Raw genomic sequence first — 18,036 nt, 5'->3', positions numbered from 1 at the left:
TAAACCCTCAAGTGTCAACCTTTATTTTAGTATGCTTATTGCTCAATCAGTGTATTGAACATGTTTTGAAAATGTGTCATGTTGGAAATACAATCTATACATTATAATAGCCATTAAAAACAACAACAATAATAACAATAATTTAAAAGATATTGTGTAATATTTAAAAGAAACAAAAACAGACAGGAAATAGTCCAGCAATGAAGTGTAACAACTGTCTCTGGCGCTCTGGCGTCACCCTGCGTCAAGAAAATATAAATGCAGCAAATGTAGAAAAACTAAATAAACATGTTACATTTATATTTCCCGCCTATATGTACCTGTAACCGGCCGCAACATCATTCTGTTTTATTTGAGAGCTGCTTAAAAAGTGAGAGGGGCTATCGCAATATGTATGTATGCTGCATACCATTAAAAAGTACAGTTACCACCAGGACTATTTGTGATACACATGGTAATCCAGTCTTTAATTCGCAGGTAGTCTCGCAGCGCCCGCTGGGAGTTTATCTGCTCAGCGGTGGTACATGGGTGAAATCACATGACTTGCTATTTATACATAAATAGTTCTGCACAGATATCGAAACTGCGGAAGGGCGTCCTGCGAGCAGAAGAGGGGGATTTTGGGTAGGACGTCTCACAGGTGACCCCTGCTGCTGCGGAAGGAGGTTGAACCATTAACCTGCCCTTTCTGGAGATCTGAAAGGCAAGTCTGGCCATTATAAAGCAATCAACTACTCTACACTTTCTGAGTGAAATAGTTTAAGATGGAGGATGAAGGACACTGGTTGACTTTGTAATTTAGTGAAAGATGGAACATTCTTTTTCTACCCACAAATAAAAACACAAATCAGAGTATTACACGTTTCTACACTTTTATTTATTTTTTGGTGATTTTCATTTTTTTTTAAAAGACCACTTGTAAAAATAAAAGGCCTACTGTTTTCACAGTAGGCCTATTGTTATGTAGGGTTGAGGTGAAGGTGTGAGGGTGTGTGTCTGAGTCCTGAGCTGTCCCCCCCTAACCTCACAGCATTTAATCAGATTTCTCTGCCCTGTTCTCTCTGCTTCTGCTTACAACAACCAGGCCAGACTTGGCACAGTTTCCCCCCCTGTGCCGTCATAATTCCAGATCTCGCGAACAAGTCCGTGGTGTGTAATCAACCCTGGGCCCTTGGTGTGTGTGTGTGTCTCATGTCCTGCAGAGCTGAAATGTCACTTTGCTGTCAGTAGGCCTCGCAGCACAGACGGCCTGACTGTGTGACTTTGGGGCTCAGGAACTACTTTTTTGGGGGGGATTATAATGTGCTTTTTTATTTGACAGCAAAAGCAGAAGTAGTGTTTACTGACCTCTGTTTGGTTGCGTTCATATTCAAGAGCAAGAGGGAGTCTCAGGGCCGACGCTCAGTGGCCATGTCGTCCCTACTGCGCTGCATCTCCAGCTCTTCTGTCGCTTTGCTTCATAAAGGGGTCCGTCAGAGGATTCCTAGAAGCAGGCATTTCAGGACCTACCCTGTGTTAAGGGACCAAGAAGCCTCCAGAGGTAGGAAATGCACATCTGTCTGCTTAACCTTTCAATATTTTTCAAGATGACAGCTCAGGTCTGCATGCTGTCTTTTGGTTTGGATTTCCTCTGTTTTTGAGTTGAGGAATTAGAGTTCACTTAAGGATATTATTATCTGGCAAGAAGAGTGGAAAACTCCACAGATCATGAACTGTTTGCAACAGGTTGCTAGAGATCTTCCATAAATAGGGAGAGCTGTAGTGAAGTGAGACTAAGGCTATGCTTACTGTACTCTGAGAGCAGAGCTGCTAACATGTGAGACCATGAAAGAGGTCAGTTAAAGGTGACACGTAAACCTTTTACTCCTGTCCAACATTATGTTCACAGACCATTGTTTTTGGAGTCTGTTTTCCGGGCAGATGTCACAGAGTGTTTGTGAGAGTTTTGCTAGTTACTGAGTGCTTTTAAGTTTGAATTGTGAATGTGTCAGTGTGGGAGTGCAGGCCTCTGCGTGTGTTGGCTCCGAGCCAATCACCTGCTAATAATGTCTCCATGATGGCGGGGTCACTGTGCCGTGTATGGAGGAAAAATGTGTAACCCGACACTGTTCCAGGCCACACAATCTCCGCTCTACACGCATGCTCTCTTGTGTTAAAAAAACCCAAAAGGTCCCCTTTTTTTTAATAATCATTTTATATAGTGATATTGATTTCTGTGTATAAAGCTGTGTATACATTTATTTAAGAAAGAGCTGTTTAGAGCTTTTTATGCTCTGCAGACTCAACTTTCAGCTGCTCTGTGTGTTCAGGTGTGCTCTACAAGGACCTGGTGGTTGGGGTTCCTAAGGAGACCCTACAGAACGAACGCCGCGTGGCGTTGTCTCCTGCGGGGGTGGAGGCTCTGGTGAAACAAGGCTTTAACGTGCAGGTGGAGAGTGGAGCTGGAGAGGAATCCAAGTTCTCTGATCAGCATTACAGAGATGCAGGAGCCACCATCACTGACGTCAACGGAGCCCTAGGCTCAGACTTGGTTCTCAAGGTTTGAACATATCTGCTATTTGGTCACTTTATAAGCACCATTCTTTGTGTAGGTTGTCTGAGTCAGGATATTGCTAAATTTCTGTAGGTTCGAGCCCCCAGTTTGACTGAGGCAGACCTCCTGAAGCCTAACTCCACCTTGGTGAGCTTCATCTATCCGGCACAGAACCCAGAGCTGATGATGAAGCTGTCAGAGAGGCAGAGCAACGTGCTGGCCATGGACCAGGTGCCCAGAGTCACCATCGCACAGGGCTATGACGCTCTCAGCTCCATGGCTAACATCGCTGGGTAAAGAAAACTCTCACTGAACCAAGCGTCTTTGAGCATTAGGAAAAGCGCTATCAAAATCCCATGTATTATATATTTGTAGCTGCTCAGAAATGTTTATTTAAAGTGAATGTGACTTTAATGTTTTTTAGGTACAAGGCTGTGGTTCTGGCTTCCAACCACTTTGGCAGGTTCTTTACTGGTCAGATCACAGCTGCAGGAAAAGTCCCCCCTGCTAAGGTATCTTCATATATGTTTGTCCTCTCTGAGTTTATTTTCATATGTGTTCACATTTTACAGTATGTATCTTGTTTTCATATGGATTATCTTCGTGGTAATTATGTTTCCTAAGGTTTCTTTCATTTTGTTCCTCTTGTTGAAAGGGTAGTTTGGGGATTTTATTTTATTCTTATCCGGAGCAAGGGTTGAAAAGGACGGAGGGTGTCGGATGCTTTACAGATTGTAAAACCCCCTGAAGCAATTGTGTTGGTCATTTTGTTGGCCTATACGTTGGGCAATTGCAATAACATTGACTTATTATGCAGGTCAACATGGCCCTTTACATTAAAGTTGAATGCAAAGGGTCCACACCTTCCATAATAATGATTCGGCTGTACACAGGTCCTTGTTATTGGAGGTGGAGTGGCTGGTCTGGCAGCAGCAGGTGCAGCCAAGTCGATGGGAGCCATTGTCAGAGGGTTTGACACCAGGTATCAGAAAATAATAATTAATAATAATAATTTCGTACTCTGTTATGATGGGTGGGATGATCATGTCTTTGATAATAATCGGACTGTTTGTCGACCGCCAGGCCAGCAGCCCTGGAGCAGTTCAAATCGTTTGGGGCAGAGCCTTTGGAGGTAGACATGAAAGAGTCTGGCGATGGGGTTGGAGGTTACGCCAAAGAGATGTCCAAGGAGTTCATTGAAGCCGAGATGGCACTTTTTGCCAAGCAGTGTAAAGAGGTCGACATCGTCATCAGCACTGCCCTGATTCCAGGTCAGTCTCATTCACTCCATTATTCTATATATTTAAGTGTTTGAAACAGATTAATCATAATTGATTGCGTAGTAACAATGAGCCAGTGTGGTGAATTTACTGATAACTACAACCCAACTATTGGTGCACAGAACTTGATAAACAAGCCATAACAACTCAATAAGCCCTTTTTGATGCATATCTGAATATGTTTTCCGCCCCCTTGTGGATACATGCAGCTTTGATGTGGATTCACTGACCTCTGACTATCCCTAGATTAAAAGATATTATGAACACCTGTCCCTGTGTTTCCTGTTTCCATGCAGGAAAGAGAGCTCCCATTCTGATCAAGAAAGAGTTTGTGGAGTCGATGAAGGACGGCTCTGTGGTGGTGGATATGGCCTCAGAGGCAGGGGGCAACATTGAGACCACCAGGCCTGGAGAGCTGTACGTTTACAAGGTGAGATTTCCGCAAAGCCAGCAGACTTTGATAGATAACATAAATGCCTTGGAAGCCTGTCTTTATGTACAAATAATATTTTTGTATCTTTTAATAACTAGGGAGTAACTCACATTGGCTACACAGACCTGCCCAGCCGCATGGCAACCCAGGCCAGCACTCTGTATTCAAACAACGTGCTAAAGCTGCTGAAGGCCATAAGCCCAGACAAGGAATACTTCCACTATGTTCCCAAAGATGAATTTGACTATGGAACAATTGACCATGTCATCCGTGGGACTCTTGTTATGAAGGTAGGTTTTCATTTGTTATAACTGTCTACTGGCAGCCTTCCTCCCTTTCTGAATCAGACCTTGTCATGTGTTTTTACTGCTCCAAATTAGTACTAGAAAACCCAATCCCAGCTGGGAACAGCTCGTGTTGGATCCCAGCAAGAATGTTCTTCTAAAGGTTTCAAAATATACTTTTCCAGGAAAGTTGGCTTTTGACAAATTGTTTATGGCAGAGAAGGCATTCAACCTCAATAGGACATATCAGTTTACTCATTTTTAAACTAAGCATTATTCAGACTCCTTAAAAGAGAATTTGTATTTCAAAACCACTGCTAACTGGTTCATGATTGCTGTTTGTTCAGTGTAATCTCCTTTGTGGTTCGTGAGTTTGTGTTTTGAGTGCTCCCACCATCCAGGCCAGATCTCCCACAATGCAGGACTCCAAGTCTTGATGTCTGGTTCTCACGCAAAACTCTGTGGACATCCTCTGTTTTCTCACATTGATACTCTTGTGTGTTTTACAATGTGCCCAGGAAGGGAAAGACATGTTCCCGGCCCCACTCCCTAAAACAGTCCCCCCACCCCCAGTGAAACAGAAAACAGCCGCAGAGCTGAAGGCAGAGAAAGCAGCGGTGATCTCTCCCTTCAAACGCACCATGACCTCTGCTGGCGTCTACACTGCAGGTCAGACACAAACCCTCAGATACAAGCAGAAATATTCAGGCTAAATGTCAACATCACTATGTTACTTAGCTTGGAATGTCCTGTATTCTCAAATGGTAAGACATTTTTTATCTTATCAATTCTTACCATGATGTTACATTTTGCTAGCCAGTATGTAGCAGATCCAAACAGAGCTAAAACAATGTATTTGTTGAAAAACTGATTATCCATCTATCTTGATGATAGTTTAGTAGAATTTAAAGCAAACATGCAAAATAATTCATACAAAAAAGCAATCTTAAGACATTCCCATCGACCTGAAAAGGCTATCATGGGAATATAACTTTCAGTATTTGATGATGTCAAAAATCCAAACAGACAACGATTAGACCATGCTTTCTCTATATGCCTTTTATCTCTTTCTCAGAGTTTTACTATCCATTAAAACAGAAAGGCCAAGAAAAGATTGATAAAGAAAGATATGCACATTTATTGGTAATACATCTGTAAGTTGCAGCCATAGTTCAACAATATCACCCTATGCAGCCATAGTTCAACAATATCACATTTGAAAAGTTTTAGCCTGTCTACATTTCTCAAAAAAAAAGAATATTCCTCAGAGATTGCCAAGTCTTAATGGAGCATTTGAATCCAGGCCCTCCGTTATAATTGGAAGACATTTTTTGTTCAGTATGACATGCAAGTTCAGTTCTTTGAAGTTTTAGAGAAAATATGAAACATCACGCTCACATAACCTTTTATGGAAATAGAACTGTTTTTGTTTTTTTATTATTCCATTATTCCATTATTCCATTGCTCTAAGGGTGAATAGACTGAAAAATACATCTGCATGTTTTTTCCACTACATCATTATGGAAACATAACAACAACACTGCTGTGTTTCTCTGCAGGTGTTTCCACCTGTCTGGCTCTGGGCATCGTTTCCCCCAACGCAGCCTTCAGTCAGATGGTCACCACCTTTGGCTTGGCTGGGCTTGTTGGATACCACACTGTGTGGGGCGTGAGCCCCGCTCTGCACTCACCCCTCATGTCTGTTACCAACGCCATCTCAGGTCAGAGTCAAAATAATTTGGTTTTGTCCAAATTTAAAGATGTTCTTCTGATGGTCTAAACCTGTTTCAATTTTTGTTTGCATCCGTCTGTCCTCTCTGGCAGGTCTGACAGCTGTTGGAGGTCTGGTGCTGATGGGTGGGGGTCTCACACCCTCCTCCGTGCCCGAGAGTCTCGCTCTTGCTGCTGCCTTCGTTTCCTCCATCAACATGGCCGGTTTGACATTCAGCACTAAAACACAGAAATAAAAACTGAACAATCATTGTCTGCCAGATCAAATGAAAACCAATTCATTTTCCTTCTTCGTATATGCAGGTGGTTTCCTGATCACACAGAGGATGTTGGACATGTTCAAGCGTCCCACTGACCCTCCTGAGTACAACTACCTGTACCTGCTGCCTGGGGCTGTGTTTGTTGGGGGATATGGAGCCTCGGTGGCTGCTGGATACAACATCGAGCAGGTCTCTGGAATATACTAAGAATACAACAAAGATATTTAAACAACTATTAAAAGGTCCAGTGTGTAGGATTTAGGGGGTCTATTAGCAGACATATAATATGATGTGCAAGACTATGATTTCAGCGACATATTATCACCTGAAACTAAGAATGCTTTTATGGTTTAATTTTATTTAACCTGAAGGCCACAATGGCCTTTTTAAGTAAAACAGAACTAGTAAAACTTGTCAGAAGTAAGTGCTACTTAAGATGACTGTGGCTGTGTTCACAGTGGCGACATCAAATTCATTCTAAAAATAACAATTATGTTAAACCAAATAACTCAGGTTAACGCAAGTCATATTATTTAATGTTTATGTTAATAGACTGATGTACGAATGTAACTGTAAGTTATGTTAATTATATTTTTCTATTTGACCAATAAACACTGTCAGGGGTTGAGATCATAGATTGTATATATACTTAATAACAGTCTATGGTTCAGACTGAACCAGCCCTTGAGCAGCAGTGGTCGATTGCTCTACCTTGGAGATCTCTACAATGAAGTCATAAATGTGTTGTTTTTTCCCCTCAGATGATGTACCTGGGCTCAGGCTTGTGTTGTGTCGGAGCGCTGGCAGGCCTCTCTGCGCAGCGCACCAGTCGCTTGGGAAACACCCTGGGCATGATGGGAGTGGCAGGGGGCATCGCTGCCACCCTGGGTGCCCTGAAGCCCTGCCCAGAGCTGCTGTCCCAGATGTCTCTGGCCATGGCCAGTGGGGGGACCCTGGGTAGGAAGCTTCCTGCGTTTAGAGGATCTACAATTGTGATACGCATGCTGATATACCCGCTTCTAAAAGCCTAATCTGGCACTGATTAAGTCAGTTGCAGCATAGAACAGATATTTCGGTCGTTCACTATCCAAAGCCCCTAGGAAGCATGCTAAGAAGTATTGGTAAGGGCGATGACTTCCAAAGAGGCCTCTCTGGGTTTCATTCTCCAAAAGAAACAAAATTAATAAGGCTCGTGCATTGACTCTTTTTGAAGTTCAACAGTTTGTTTGGAAAACCACAAGACCACCATGAATGAGTTACATTTTATTAACTTTGCATGCGACTCCTCCAGTCTTTGAAGAGTGTGAATTTTTCGCTAATTCACAACAGAACATTAATCATCCTGTCCAGATACGGAGATGAGTGGATTTCGTCATCATGTGTGAACAAACGTTAGAAGCAATTAGAGAAAGCAGGATGATAAATGATGTTTTAATCAACATGCTCACACAGGCAGCGGAGCATGAGGGTTTACTTAATGTTAAATTAGACACCCTATGCTGGCTTTGAAGATCAGGCCCTGTTTGTTGGAGTAAAGTAACTGAAAGCAGGTGTTTACCTTTTAACTATGTTTTGTTTTACTTCATATTTATTTCAATCTTTGTATTCAAACGAAGCCGGTGTGCATGAAAAGTGTGATGTGCTTGACTTAGCCATATAAACTGTAGTAACTTAAAGAGATTTACTGATATCTGTTGTTTGTTGGGTCTTTATATCTCAGGTCTGACCATTGCCAAGCGTATTGAAATCACAGACTTGCCGCAGCTCGTGGCAGCCTTCCACAGCCTTGTGGGGCTGGCAGCTGTATTCACCTGCGTTGCCGAGTACATGATTGAGTTCCCCCACCTGGACGCCCACCCTGCCGCCGGCGTACTCAAGACAGTCGCGTATATGGGCACATACATCGGAGGCGTCACATTTAGTGGCTCACTGGTGGCCTACGGCAAGCTTCAAGGTAACGGTTCGAAATGAAATACCATTTCTGAAATGTTCTATTGTGCATTTGATCGATAGTCTGTACAGTATGTCCTGAAGGTCTGATCATTGTTCTTTATTTGACACAGACACACTAACATCTAAATAAACACACTGAGCTTTTCGTCCTCTGGCACTGATTGACTCTTTCATCTAGTTAAAGCCGTAGATCCTCTGGTAAGTCCAGACCAGCCAGGGGGGGGGGGGGGGGGGGGGGTTAAGTCACTAATTTACATTGCAGTGCTGCTGATCAAGAGGAACACATGAGAAGCTTTTTGGGTAATTTGCTATGGGTAGGGGGTTCATGGCTGTGGTTGGTGCAGGGCGATGGTCTGATTTGTAGATGGAGTTCAAAGAGTTCGAAGACACTCAACCCTGCTTTGGAGTAAAGTGTATTTACATGTTTTATCTTGTAAAACTCTTCCTCTTTAGCCTCACCAAAGATTGACAACTACCCCCTGCATTTAAAAAAAGTGTTTTTTGGGTTATAGGAATCCTGGACTCCTCCCCCCTGCATTTGCCAGGACGACACATGTTGAACGCCGGCCTGATGGCAGCGTCGATGGGAGGCATGGTGCCCTTCATGCTCAGTACCAGCTATGGTACTGGCATGGGCTGTCTAATAGGAGTGTCCGGGCTTTCCACTATTATGGTGAGTCTCAATACTCCACTAAGCCGAGAGCATGTAAAGCAATAATATAATAAAATGACTAATGTATTGAAAAGTTTATTTCAGTAAAAATGTACATTATCAAATTATTCCAATGAAGTGACATTTTTCCTCTCTTTGAATATGCTGGAATGTAACGCAATCTCTCTTTTAAACACATTGATTAAATAATATGTGTATTGAGAGCAGATGTTGGTACCTGATCAGTGACTCTGGAAGTAAGTAAACATTTGCTGATGATGAAATACTTGATAGGCGAGGATACAAATCCTTAAACTCCCATCTGTTGTTGCAGATTCCGATGAACCCTTTTGAATATTGCTGCATATCAAACGAGTGTTTTTTTATTGGCTTTAGTGGATTTTGACTAACTCCTTGTTTTAATTCTACACAACTATCTTCCCAACAGGGTGTCACCCTGACGGCAGCCATCGGGGGTGCTGACATGCCCGTGGTCATCACCGTGTTGAACAGCTACTCTGGATGGGCGCTCTGTGCTGAAGGCTTCCTGCTGGACAACAATCTGATGACGATCGTGGGCGCTCTGATTGGCTCCTCCGGTGCCATCCTCTCCTACATCATGTGTGTGGTGAGTAGACGCACCTGTATCCAGCCACATGTGTGAACCTGCACAGTTACCTGAGCTTAGTGTCCTCTTCTCTCCTAAGGCTATGAACCGCTCCCTGCCCAATGTGATCCTGGGTGGGTACGGCACCACCTCCACCGCGGGGGGGAAGCCAATGGAGATTGTTGGCACTCACACTGAGATCAACCTGGACCAGACCATTGAAATAGTCAAAGAAGCCAACAGCATCATCATCACACCAGGTACACACAACACAAGACGTTTGTGAGTTCACTGGGTGATTATAATGAATTTTGTGGCTACAATTTACATATTGGGGTAAAAGAAGCTAAAACAAAAACAAATTATATCTGCCAATATAAAGGATACATTTTTAGGAGCCAGTGAACATGAAAATAATATGTATGAATTATTGGCATCCCTGCATGTCTGTCAAAGGTAGAAAAAGAAAGGTGGCAAAAACAATGAACCAGAGCTATCAGAGAGACATACATTACCCATGATTCAACTTGAATTAAATATTCAAATGTACAGATTCAAATCTTATCCTCCAGCCCAAAGTGAAGACACTGCTGAAAAAGACCAGAGCCCTTTAGGAGAGATAGGTTTATAACACGGTTTGGGTTGAGATCAGAGACTAAGACTTTAAACCAGATTCTCTCGTGGATCCTCCTGTGCGCTCCAACTGCAGCTTTTCAGGCTGTCTGAATCAATAACCTCAACCATCACTTTCATTGGATTAATTTCATCTGACAACAAGGCTGAGCTTGACTGCTCTGCCAAAATGGGGATCTAAACTGTTTTCGCAGCACTTTTTGAAAGAAGAAATCACAAGGCTATAGAAAATATCCGGGATCTTGTGTAATTAATACGGCAGTAATTAATTAAACTCAGAACATACAGTATATTGAATCAGGGTAACCACAAGAGGGAGCAGTTTGCCCACAAATGATCCTGCAGCCACCTGGACCTGAGTGTCAGTATATTTATCATCAAAGGGTAAAGTATGATGCATTTGATTTTTTGGTGTTAGATGGGAACCACATCCTGATTTATTAAACAGAAAAAGCCAGACTTGTATGACAACTGAGTTGTTGTCAACTGGCCTCATCAAGAGGAACCACTCGGGGCAAAAATGGAATACTTGGATTGCTGTTGTTTTCAAGTGGCTCCAAACCAATGCAAGGACAGATGTGTGGCCCAACATGTTGGTTCGATTACAGAAACAGTGAAAAGTCATAAGAGCTATTGATTCCAGACTCAAGATTTCTCCATGCGCTGTCAACAACAAAGCACGGCAGTGAGGAAACAGAAGGCTCCGGTTGTCTGGGGAATTAGAAGATACGGGTTACGGGCCACTCGCTTCAAAAAACTTGATTAAGGGTAATGCTGAACTCTACAAGGTACCTGACCACCAGGGTTAAACAGGGGTTAGGCAGACCCAGGGAAAGAAGTTCTTTGCACGCAGGGGACCAAAAGCCACACCACACATGAGAATGGTTTCAGAAGAAAATGTCTCTCAGACTATTGAACCGCTATGATTAAACACAGAGAGGAGACTTGTGGTAGATGAGGACAGGGCGAAGGGGACAAAGGAAAGAATGAAGCGTAGAGGAATAATAGGGTTTATTGTTAGTGAATCCCTACTGTTCTTTCATTTAAAAAGGGTCATTTATTACAATGGGGCCATAAACAAAATGCAAATCCAGAATAAGAAATGCTATTGGATAATTGGCTCCATCAACAAGGTAAATGGAAGATTAGATTCAAATTACATTTGTGTATGCTATTGCATCTTAACTCTCTGTATGTTGTTTCCTGTCTGTTCTTAGGTTGGGGTCTGTGTGCAGCAAAGGCCCAGTACCCGATTGCAGACCTGGTGAAGATGCTGAAGGAACAGGGCAAGAGTGTCAGGTGAACATCTGCACCCATGATCATCTTTATATACAAAAGGACTGCCAATGCTTCCCTTTGGTGGCTTTGCCCTGATAGAGATTTTATAAATTATTTTTACGAGCCAAAAACAAACTCCCTACCAACACCAGAAATGTGTATTTGCAGCATTTCCTGTTTGCAGTGGAAAAGTACTTTTTAAAGTTTACTACACAGTACTGACATAAAGTAAAAGGAGACAAAGTACCCATTTTAGCACATTTACTCAAGTACTCTATTACTATGTTCAGATTTGGCTTGATTATTTTAATATTACCAAACCTTATTCTTATATTCCACCAAATTTCAGCGAGAAATATTGTACTTTTCACCGACTTAATGTTGTAACTGTAAATCATTTTTCATCACACTACCCAAAAATATATAAAGTCAATAGTAGCTTTCCCTTCACCTGGCTAGATGATACACATGCTACTTACTGTCTGGATCAGTAATAATCATTACAATACATATTCATTACGTTGCTACTCTTTCTTCAGTGAAATATCTTAATACAACACCACTGAGTTAATAGTACAAATCTATCAATAAGTGTTGATGAGAAGTATAACTTGCTTCCGTCTCGGACAGGTTTGGTATCCATCCCGTAGCCGGCCGTATGCCAGGCCAGCTGAACGTCCTCTTGGCTGAGGCTGGTGTTCCCTACGATGTGGTGCTGGAGATGGATGAGATCAATAACGACTTCCCAGGTACACTTTAGGTTTTTTTCTACAGAGAGCTCCACATGATTGAGAATATTACGAGATGAATTGTATTAAAATAATCTCATCCTCCTTTCATTTGCACATGGAGCAGCCTTGTGTTGCATCTTGATTTTTAGACATGTCATGTTATCAGGGCAACAGTCTTGTTTTCTTAGCAACCAGGCATGCAGTGTGAGACACATGGTTCTGTTTATGACAGTGGGAGATAAGTGTGGTGCTGGGAAACCCAGTGACATTAGTGAGGACAAAGCATTTTTTCCATATTTTATATAAATGTGTAAACGTCTGTGGCCCACAGAGACGGACTTGACACTTGTCATCGGAGCCAATGACACCGTGAACTCTGCAGCACAAGAAGATCCCAACTCCATAATTGCTGGAATGCCAGTTCTGGAGGTGTGGAAGTCCAAACAGGTTGGTCAACTTTTGATATGTATTGCAGTCCCAACATTATAACTGCGTTCTTTTTTTCTGTGAATGTAAAAGTGACCATATCCACTCAAACTTTACTCCAGGTGATAGTGATGAAGCGTACCTTGGGCGTGGGCTACGCCGCAGTAGATAACCCCATCTTCTACAAGCCCAACACATCAATGTTACTGGGAGATGCCAAGAAGACGTGTGACAGCCTGCAAGCGAAGATCAGAGAGGCCTACTACTAAAGACCCCCCATTAGTTTAGCATTATGGACAGTAGCTATCAAGTACAGAGACAGGTTGACAGATTCTCACTATAAGCTTTCAGGATATATATTTATGGATTTATGCAACAAATGTGATTTTATTACAAAGATAGCCAAATTCATAAGATGATTTTTTGGAAAATAAGGGACATAAATAACTCAGATTAACTACTGATTTGTAAATAAATAGTATTCAAACGTATCTGATGTCAATTTCCTTGCCCATTACATTCTATATTTGAGTAGGGAACCAAACTCGCTTTAACTTTGATGGACTAAGGTGGAAGAGCATTACTTTGAGTTTTTATATCTCACACACATGTTGAATTAAAGAATAGATCAAGACATAGCTTTTTCCCACCGGTTTATAAAATACCCTAAATTATGTGGATTTTATAGTTTACTATAATCCAGTTTATTGCAACTGCTATTTGTTTTGATTTACTCATGTAGCAAACACACCGCATTCATGCTTGGCAATTGTAATCCTTTTGTGTTTTATTGCATATTCTTAAGCAAATAATATTTACAAAACAAAATATCACTTGGCAATAAATAAAACAAATCACAAATGAGCTTGCATGTAAATCTACTTCTCAGCTACAGATCCTAAGTCTCTTTAAACTGCTTTCTCCTCTTTCTCATTTTCCAGCAGATCTTTCTTTTTTTGTTTTGATTTGTTGACAACGGAGTGTAGGTACGAGTAGAAAAAGAGAAGGTTATCATATTCTCCATTGTACTCCTGAGCAAGGCAATGCTTGTGGAAGTCCTTGAGAAAATAATAAATCGCCTCGATAGTAGCTAGGTAGGTGTCTGGTTTGCCCCTCTGACTCCGCCAGAAACACGTTTTCCTCGTCTTCAGCTCCACCCGGAGGATATCTGGAGGAGAACACATGTCAGTCAGAGTGCACACGCGAACACGGAGTGAGATCATGTTAAACAGCGATGTGGGTGAAGTGCATTTGCCCCTAATAATCACCAGCAGTCAGAGCTATTTAAAAAGCTGCACGATACAATCTGCCATGATTACCTTGCAGTCTCTCATCTGTGCTGATCTTGTTGGTCTGGTTCCATGTGCTGTCAATGAAGACCACCCTCTGTAAGGGATACGCCCTGGACTGCAAGCCCTTTGATTCATCTGGGGTCCCTGACCCTGGGCTGTCAGCAGTGTGCGTGGCCCCTGTCTCTTCCTCTCTTTTCAGCCTCTTTATACAGGGTTCACCAGAGGGGCCATGTGACCTGCTGTCGGTCATGTCGTGCAAACACTGGATCATGTCAAGAACCGAGACAGCCCCTGGACCCGGGAACACCAACACCACCTAGAGAGGCAGAGGGACAACACAGATTCAGAGTAGAACATTGTCGTACACACCAAGACTGGATATTTCCTTTCTTCAATTTGATTATTTATACATGCCGATATTTAGAAGCACTGAGATAATATAACACAGGGTTGAACGCAGCAAATTCAAAGTGAAAGACGGAGATAATTAAATTGACTGAAACAGAGACATTTCAGTTGAAAGCTATCTATTACAAAAAGCACACAAGGCGCGTGCACTAAAGCTTTGGTCATTCTGTATGTACAGTTTAATGATGGTATTTATTATGATTACATAAAAAATGTAATGTTAATTAAAAGATAAATAAAGGTGCACTGACAGAGGAGTTTTCCCAAATGGGTACAAGAAGGAAATGAAGCAGCAAAAATATGAAGACAATGAAGTGCAATGGAACTGAAATAATTGGTTCATAGATTCATTAATTGATAAAAAAAAAGAACCTGCAATTTTTTGATAACTTAATAAATGGTTATATTTTATAAAAACAATTCTAACTATTTCTTAGTTCAAACAACATAATTATGATAATTGCTTGTCTTTAATAAATTTAATAACTGGGTTTTTAACTTTTGAGCGGACATAAGACATTTGAAGACGTCTTCACATTGATTTTGAAAATGTAACTAATGTAATTTTTTCTTATACCATATAATCAACATTCTTTCAGGATGCAGAACAACTAACCTTGTTCTTCTCGTAGTCAGGTATGCAGGGGTAAGTGTATATGTTGACGTCGCTGGGTGCGAGGATCTTGGCATGGATTGCAGTGCTCTTTCCATCCGACTCATTGGGATGCTTGATGATGTCTATCTTCACAGGAAGCTGAGCAACACATACAATATTAAGAGTTACGTCCAGAAGACAGTTACAGTTCAACCACCCCATTTGTACAATTTCAAACATTACTTTTAGGATTTTAAATCACATAGTACTGCTAAATTACAGCAACTCTCTCAAAAGAACAATCAAGAGAGTCCTGGCCTCTAAACTGACCTTGATCACAGGGATTTCTTGATGGCTGACACCCAGTAATGAGCAGCATGTGTAGCAGAAGAACATCCTTGATCCTCCACATTTAGAGCATATTAACCTGCCCCTCTCCTTCGCCTTCTCCAGCACCGCATGTGATGCCAATTTTAGACCTTGAAGAGGCTCCTTGGCTAGCTCACGGGTGTCTGATGAATCACTGGAGACTGTTGTTTTGTCAGGGCAACTAGGATGGAGATGCTGGTGTTGATCCAGGCTGCTCATGCTTGCTCTTAAAATGTTGACAGACCAGTGCTGAAGTATGTGGGCCCTACGGCTGGAAAAAGAATGACAAACAAATCAAGCAAATATTGGAGGACAGATATGAATCAACATTTACAGAACTTTAAATGATATGGGCCCAGTAATGTGGAAAAGCCATTAACAAGCTAGGGATTGCTATTAAAAAAAGAGTCCACATGAGGTTTTTTTCCCAGAAAATCTTAATTGTGTTGGAAGACATTGTATAAATTAGTATATTAATAATATTTTAATGATTATGGACCAACATACTACGATTTATATGTATTATGATTGCTTTTTTAAAATCCGTTAGTGATTATATAAATGACGTTTTTTTTAAGTAACTTGATATAAAAAAAAGTTATGTGGACTTTGGTATAGACTTTATTATTATTTGTTCTATTGGTAGTGGTAGTTTTAATTAATATTAATGTTCTGTATTTGACTGTTTATCATACTGACACATCCACAATAACAAAAGTATTTTCTTTCCAGACATTACATATTCCTAGTTTAAACATTGAATCAGCCATATTTCAAATACTGGCACCAAAATCTAGATACGGGATTTTGTCGCAGAAAGTGCATTAAATTAATAGCATTAAACCAGATTCGTTTTAGTCCACACTACAAGACTTTTGCAACTTGAAAAAGAGTGTGGAAAAATGGTTGCAACCTGACACTGGTGCATAGAGAGCAGAAGCTGTGTCGGAAAGCTAGTAAATGGTTGTTACGTGATTTAGCCACAAACACAAGTAGCTTAACAACGGTGCACACAACTCTGTCAAGCATGTGAGAGTTCGTTAGCACAACAAGCTAACATTAAATACTGTCTCCCTCTATAGCTTCTTTTTAGCTCCGTGTCATCTGACGATAGACTAACCACGTACAGTACATCTGCCCCGGATTACACACCGTAGATTAGCTAACGTTACAGTACTCTCAACATTACCTGGTTAACTGGAGTGAAGCCATATTATTTTAGCAAGCTCAGCATGTTTAGCTCCGTGCTGCTAGCAGACACAAATCATACAGTGGCTAGGTAGGTTCACTAATACCAAATTCATAAAAACATATGTTTGTGTTTTTAAATTAAGTTGTAAGCAATACATTGTCCACTCACTAGTCAATCTCGATAAACACGTGTCAACCGGTATGCATGCTGTAGAACCATACGAACCATAACATTTTATCCATGTGTTTCAAGCTCAACCGGGGTCATGGATGTTTAAAGAGGACTGGACACAGCGTCGCAGGCGGGTCCGGGGCACCGTTCAGTCCTATGAGGGTTGCTCAGTAGCGTATGAAGCCAAAATGGAGCACATGTAGATTCAGAAAGTACCCGGATCATCCGGGGCCTTTTGTTTATAGAGCATGCGCACTGGATTTTACCGTAAACCCCGCCTCCGATCTCCCGCTCTCGGCTCAGTCATCAGCTTTTATCGAATTTTACAATTGTTAAACCCTCGTGATTTAAGAAGTGCTATACAAGTGTTTGTGCTGGGTAGTTTATTTAGCTCAAAAACACTTCTACGTTGATTGTCAGCTAACTAAGTCAATGGGAAAAAGTATTTCTGGGCCAAAATGACTTGACTGAAGTTGTAGTACCACCGTTTGGACATTCCAAAAATCAGCTTCAATGCTGGTACATTCGACGAGGTAAGCGTCTTCTTCTACCCGGAAATACTGTCCCGTATAAAGGACATTGTACTTTTGTTATTATTCTGTTGCTTAGCATCGAATTTAGAACGTGTGATTTGTGGAGAATATTCACAACAACGCTTGACGAAAAGCACTAAAGGTAAATAAAAGAAAAACGTTAACAACCCGGAAGAACCTCGTAGTTTATAGTCTAGCAGCAAATCCTCAAAAAAGGCTTTAGTTTTCGAGATACCCCTACCCGAGGTAGAAGAACAAAACACAACAATGATTTTTCTTATCTTTATGGTCTCCCATTAATGAAATTGATTGTTGTCAAATTTTATTTTGGGGGGAAAAAAGTGTTTTGGGTTGTTCTACCCCAATCCCTGAAAAAGAGCCAAATTAGACCAGGCCGAATGTGGAAAAGGTGACAAAAAAGCCCATAACTTGAGAATGATCACTCCTTTCTTCTTCCGATTTGCTGAGGTATGAACCAGGTGGCTGTCCTACATCACCAAATAATCAGACAATTATTTACCTAAAAAAATACTGAATTATAGTCCTGTAAACTTAGCTTTAGTTTAGACGGAAATTGTACTTTTTGGTGATAGGAACATAGGACTCCATCACTTTTCTCTAATTTATCAGAAAAACAGTAATCCCTAAAAAAATATACCATTACTGAATTGTCTA

General features: G+C 41.3%; 2 protein-coding genes across 3 annotated transcripts; one reads left to right on the top strand and one right to left on the bottom strand.

Annotated features, from left to right (window-relative positions):
* Positions 1-529: 529 nt before the first annotated feature.
* Positions 530-13,292, top strand: LOC117471618 (NAD(P) transhydrogenase, mitochondrial-like). The gene is made up of 22 exons (XM_034116744.1): positions 530-703; positions 1,375-1,540; positions 2,310-2,539; positions 2,627-2,826; positions 2,958-3,045; positions 3,427-3,515; positions 3,617-3,804; positions 4,110-4,243; positions 4,345-4,536; positions 5,049-5,199; positions 6,090-6,251; positions 6,355-6,465; positions 6,565-6,710; positions 7,283-7,478; positions 8,242-8,475; positions 8,987-9,147; positions 9,575-9,754; positions 9,834-9,993; positions 11,584-11,665; positions 12,275-12,393; positions 12,707-12,822; positions 12,924-13,292. The coding sequence occupies exons 2-22, from the start codon at positions 1,411-1,413 to the stop codon at positions 13,068-13,070; spliced, it is 3,216 nt and encodes a 1,071-aa protein (XP_033972635.1). The 5' UTR covers positions 530-703; positions 1,375-1,410; the 3' UTR covers positions 13,071-13,292.
* A 278-nt stretch (positions 13,293-13,570) lies between these two features.
* Positions 13,571-17,066, bottom strand: dtwd1 (DTW domain containing 1). Of its 2 annotated transcripts, none has more exons than XM_034116745.1 (5): positions 16,883-17,066; positions 15,427-15,736; positions 15,118-15,255; positions 14,121-14,409; positions 13,571-13,969 (listed from the first exon to the last, which is right to left on the bottom strand). In XM_034116745.1, the coding sequence occupies exons 1-5, from the start codon at positions 16,897-16,899 to the stop codon at positions 13,710-13,712; spliced, it is 1,014 nt and encodes a 337-aa protein (XP_033972636.1). In that variant the 5' UTR covers positions 16,900-17,066; the 3' UTR covers positions 13,571-13,709. The 2 variants fall into 2 exon arrangements, with proteins under 2 accessions (XP_033972636.1, XP_033972637.1); XM_034116746.1 differs by having other exon boundaries at positions 16,826-16,959.
* Positions 17,067-18,036: the final 970 nt, after the last annotated feature.

This window comes from Trematomus bernacchii, unplaced genomic scaffold, assembly GCF_902827165.1.
Source record: "Trematomus bernacchii unplaced genomic scaffold, fTreBer1.1, whole genome shotgun sequence".
NCBI lineage: Eukaryota > Metazoa > Chordata > Actinopteri > Perciformes > Nototheniidae > Trematomus > Trematomus bernacchii.
This window is presented reverse-complemented; position numbering and strand designations above follow the sequence as displayed.

Coding starts and splice junctions, on each gene's coding strand:
- dtwd1 (XM_034116745.1), bottom strand. Junction 15,256..15,426: donor AAGAAATCCCTGTGATCAAG/GTCAGTTTAGAG, acceptor TGTGTTGCTCAG/CTTCCTGTGAAGATAGACAT. Junction 14,410..15,117: donor CTGACTACGAGAAGAACAAG/GTTAGTTGTTCT, acceptor CTGCCTCTCTAG/GTGGTGTTGGTGTTCCCGGG.
- LOC117471618 (XM_034116744.1), top strand. CDS start 1,411: ATGTCGTCCCTACTGCGCTGCATCTCCAGCTCTTCTGTCGCTTTGCTT. Junction 1,541..2,309: donor GGACCAAGAAGCCTCCAGAG/GTAGGAAATGCA, acceptor CTGTGTGTTCAG/GTGTGCTCTACAAGGACCTG. Junction 7,479..8,241: donor GGCCAGTGGGGGGACCCTGG/GTAGGAAGCTTC, acceptor TTTATATCTCAG/GTCTGACCATTGCCAAGCGT.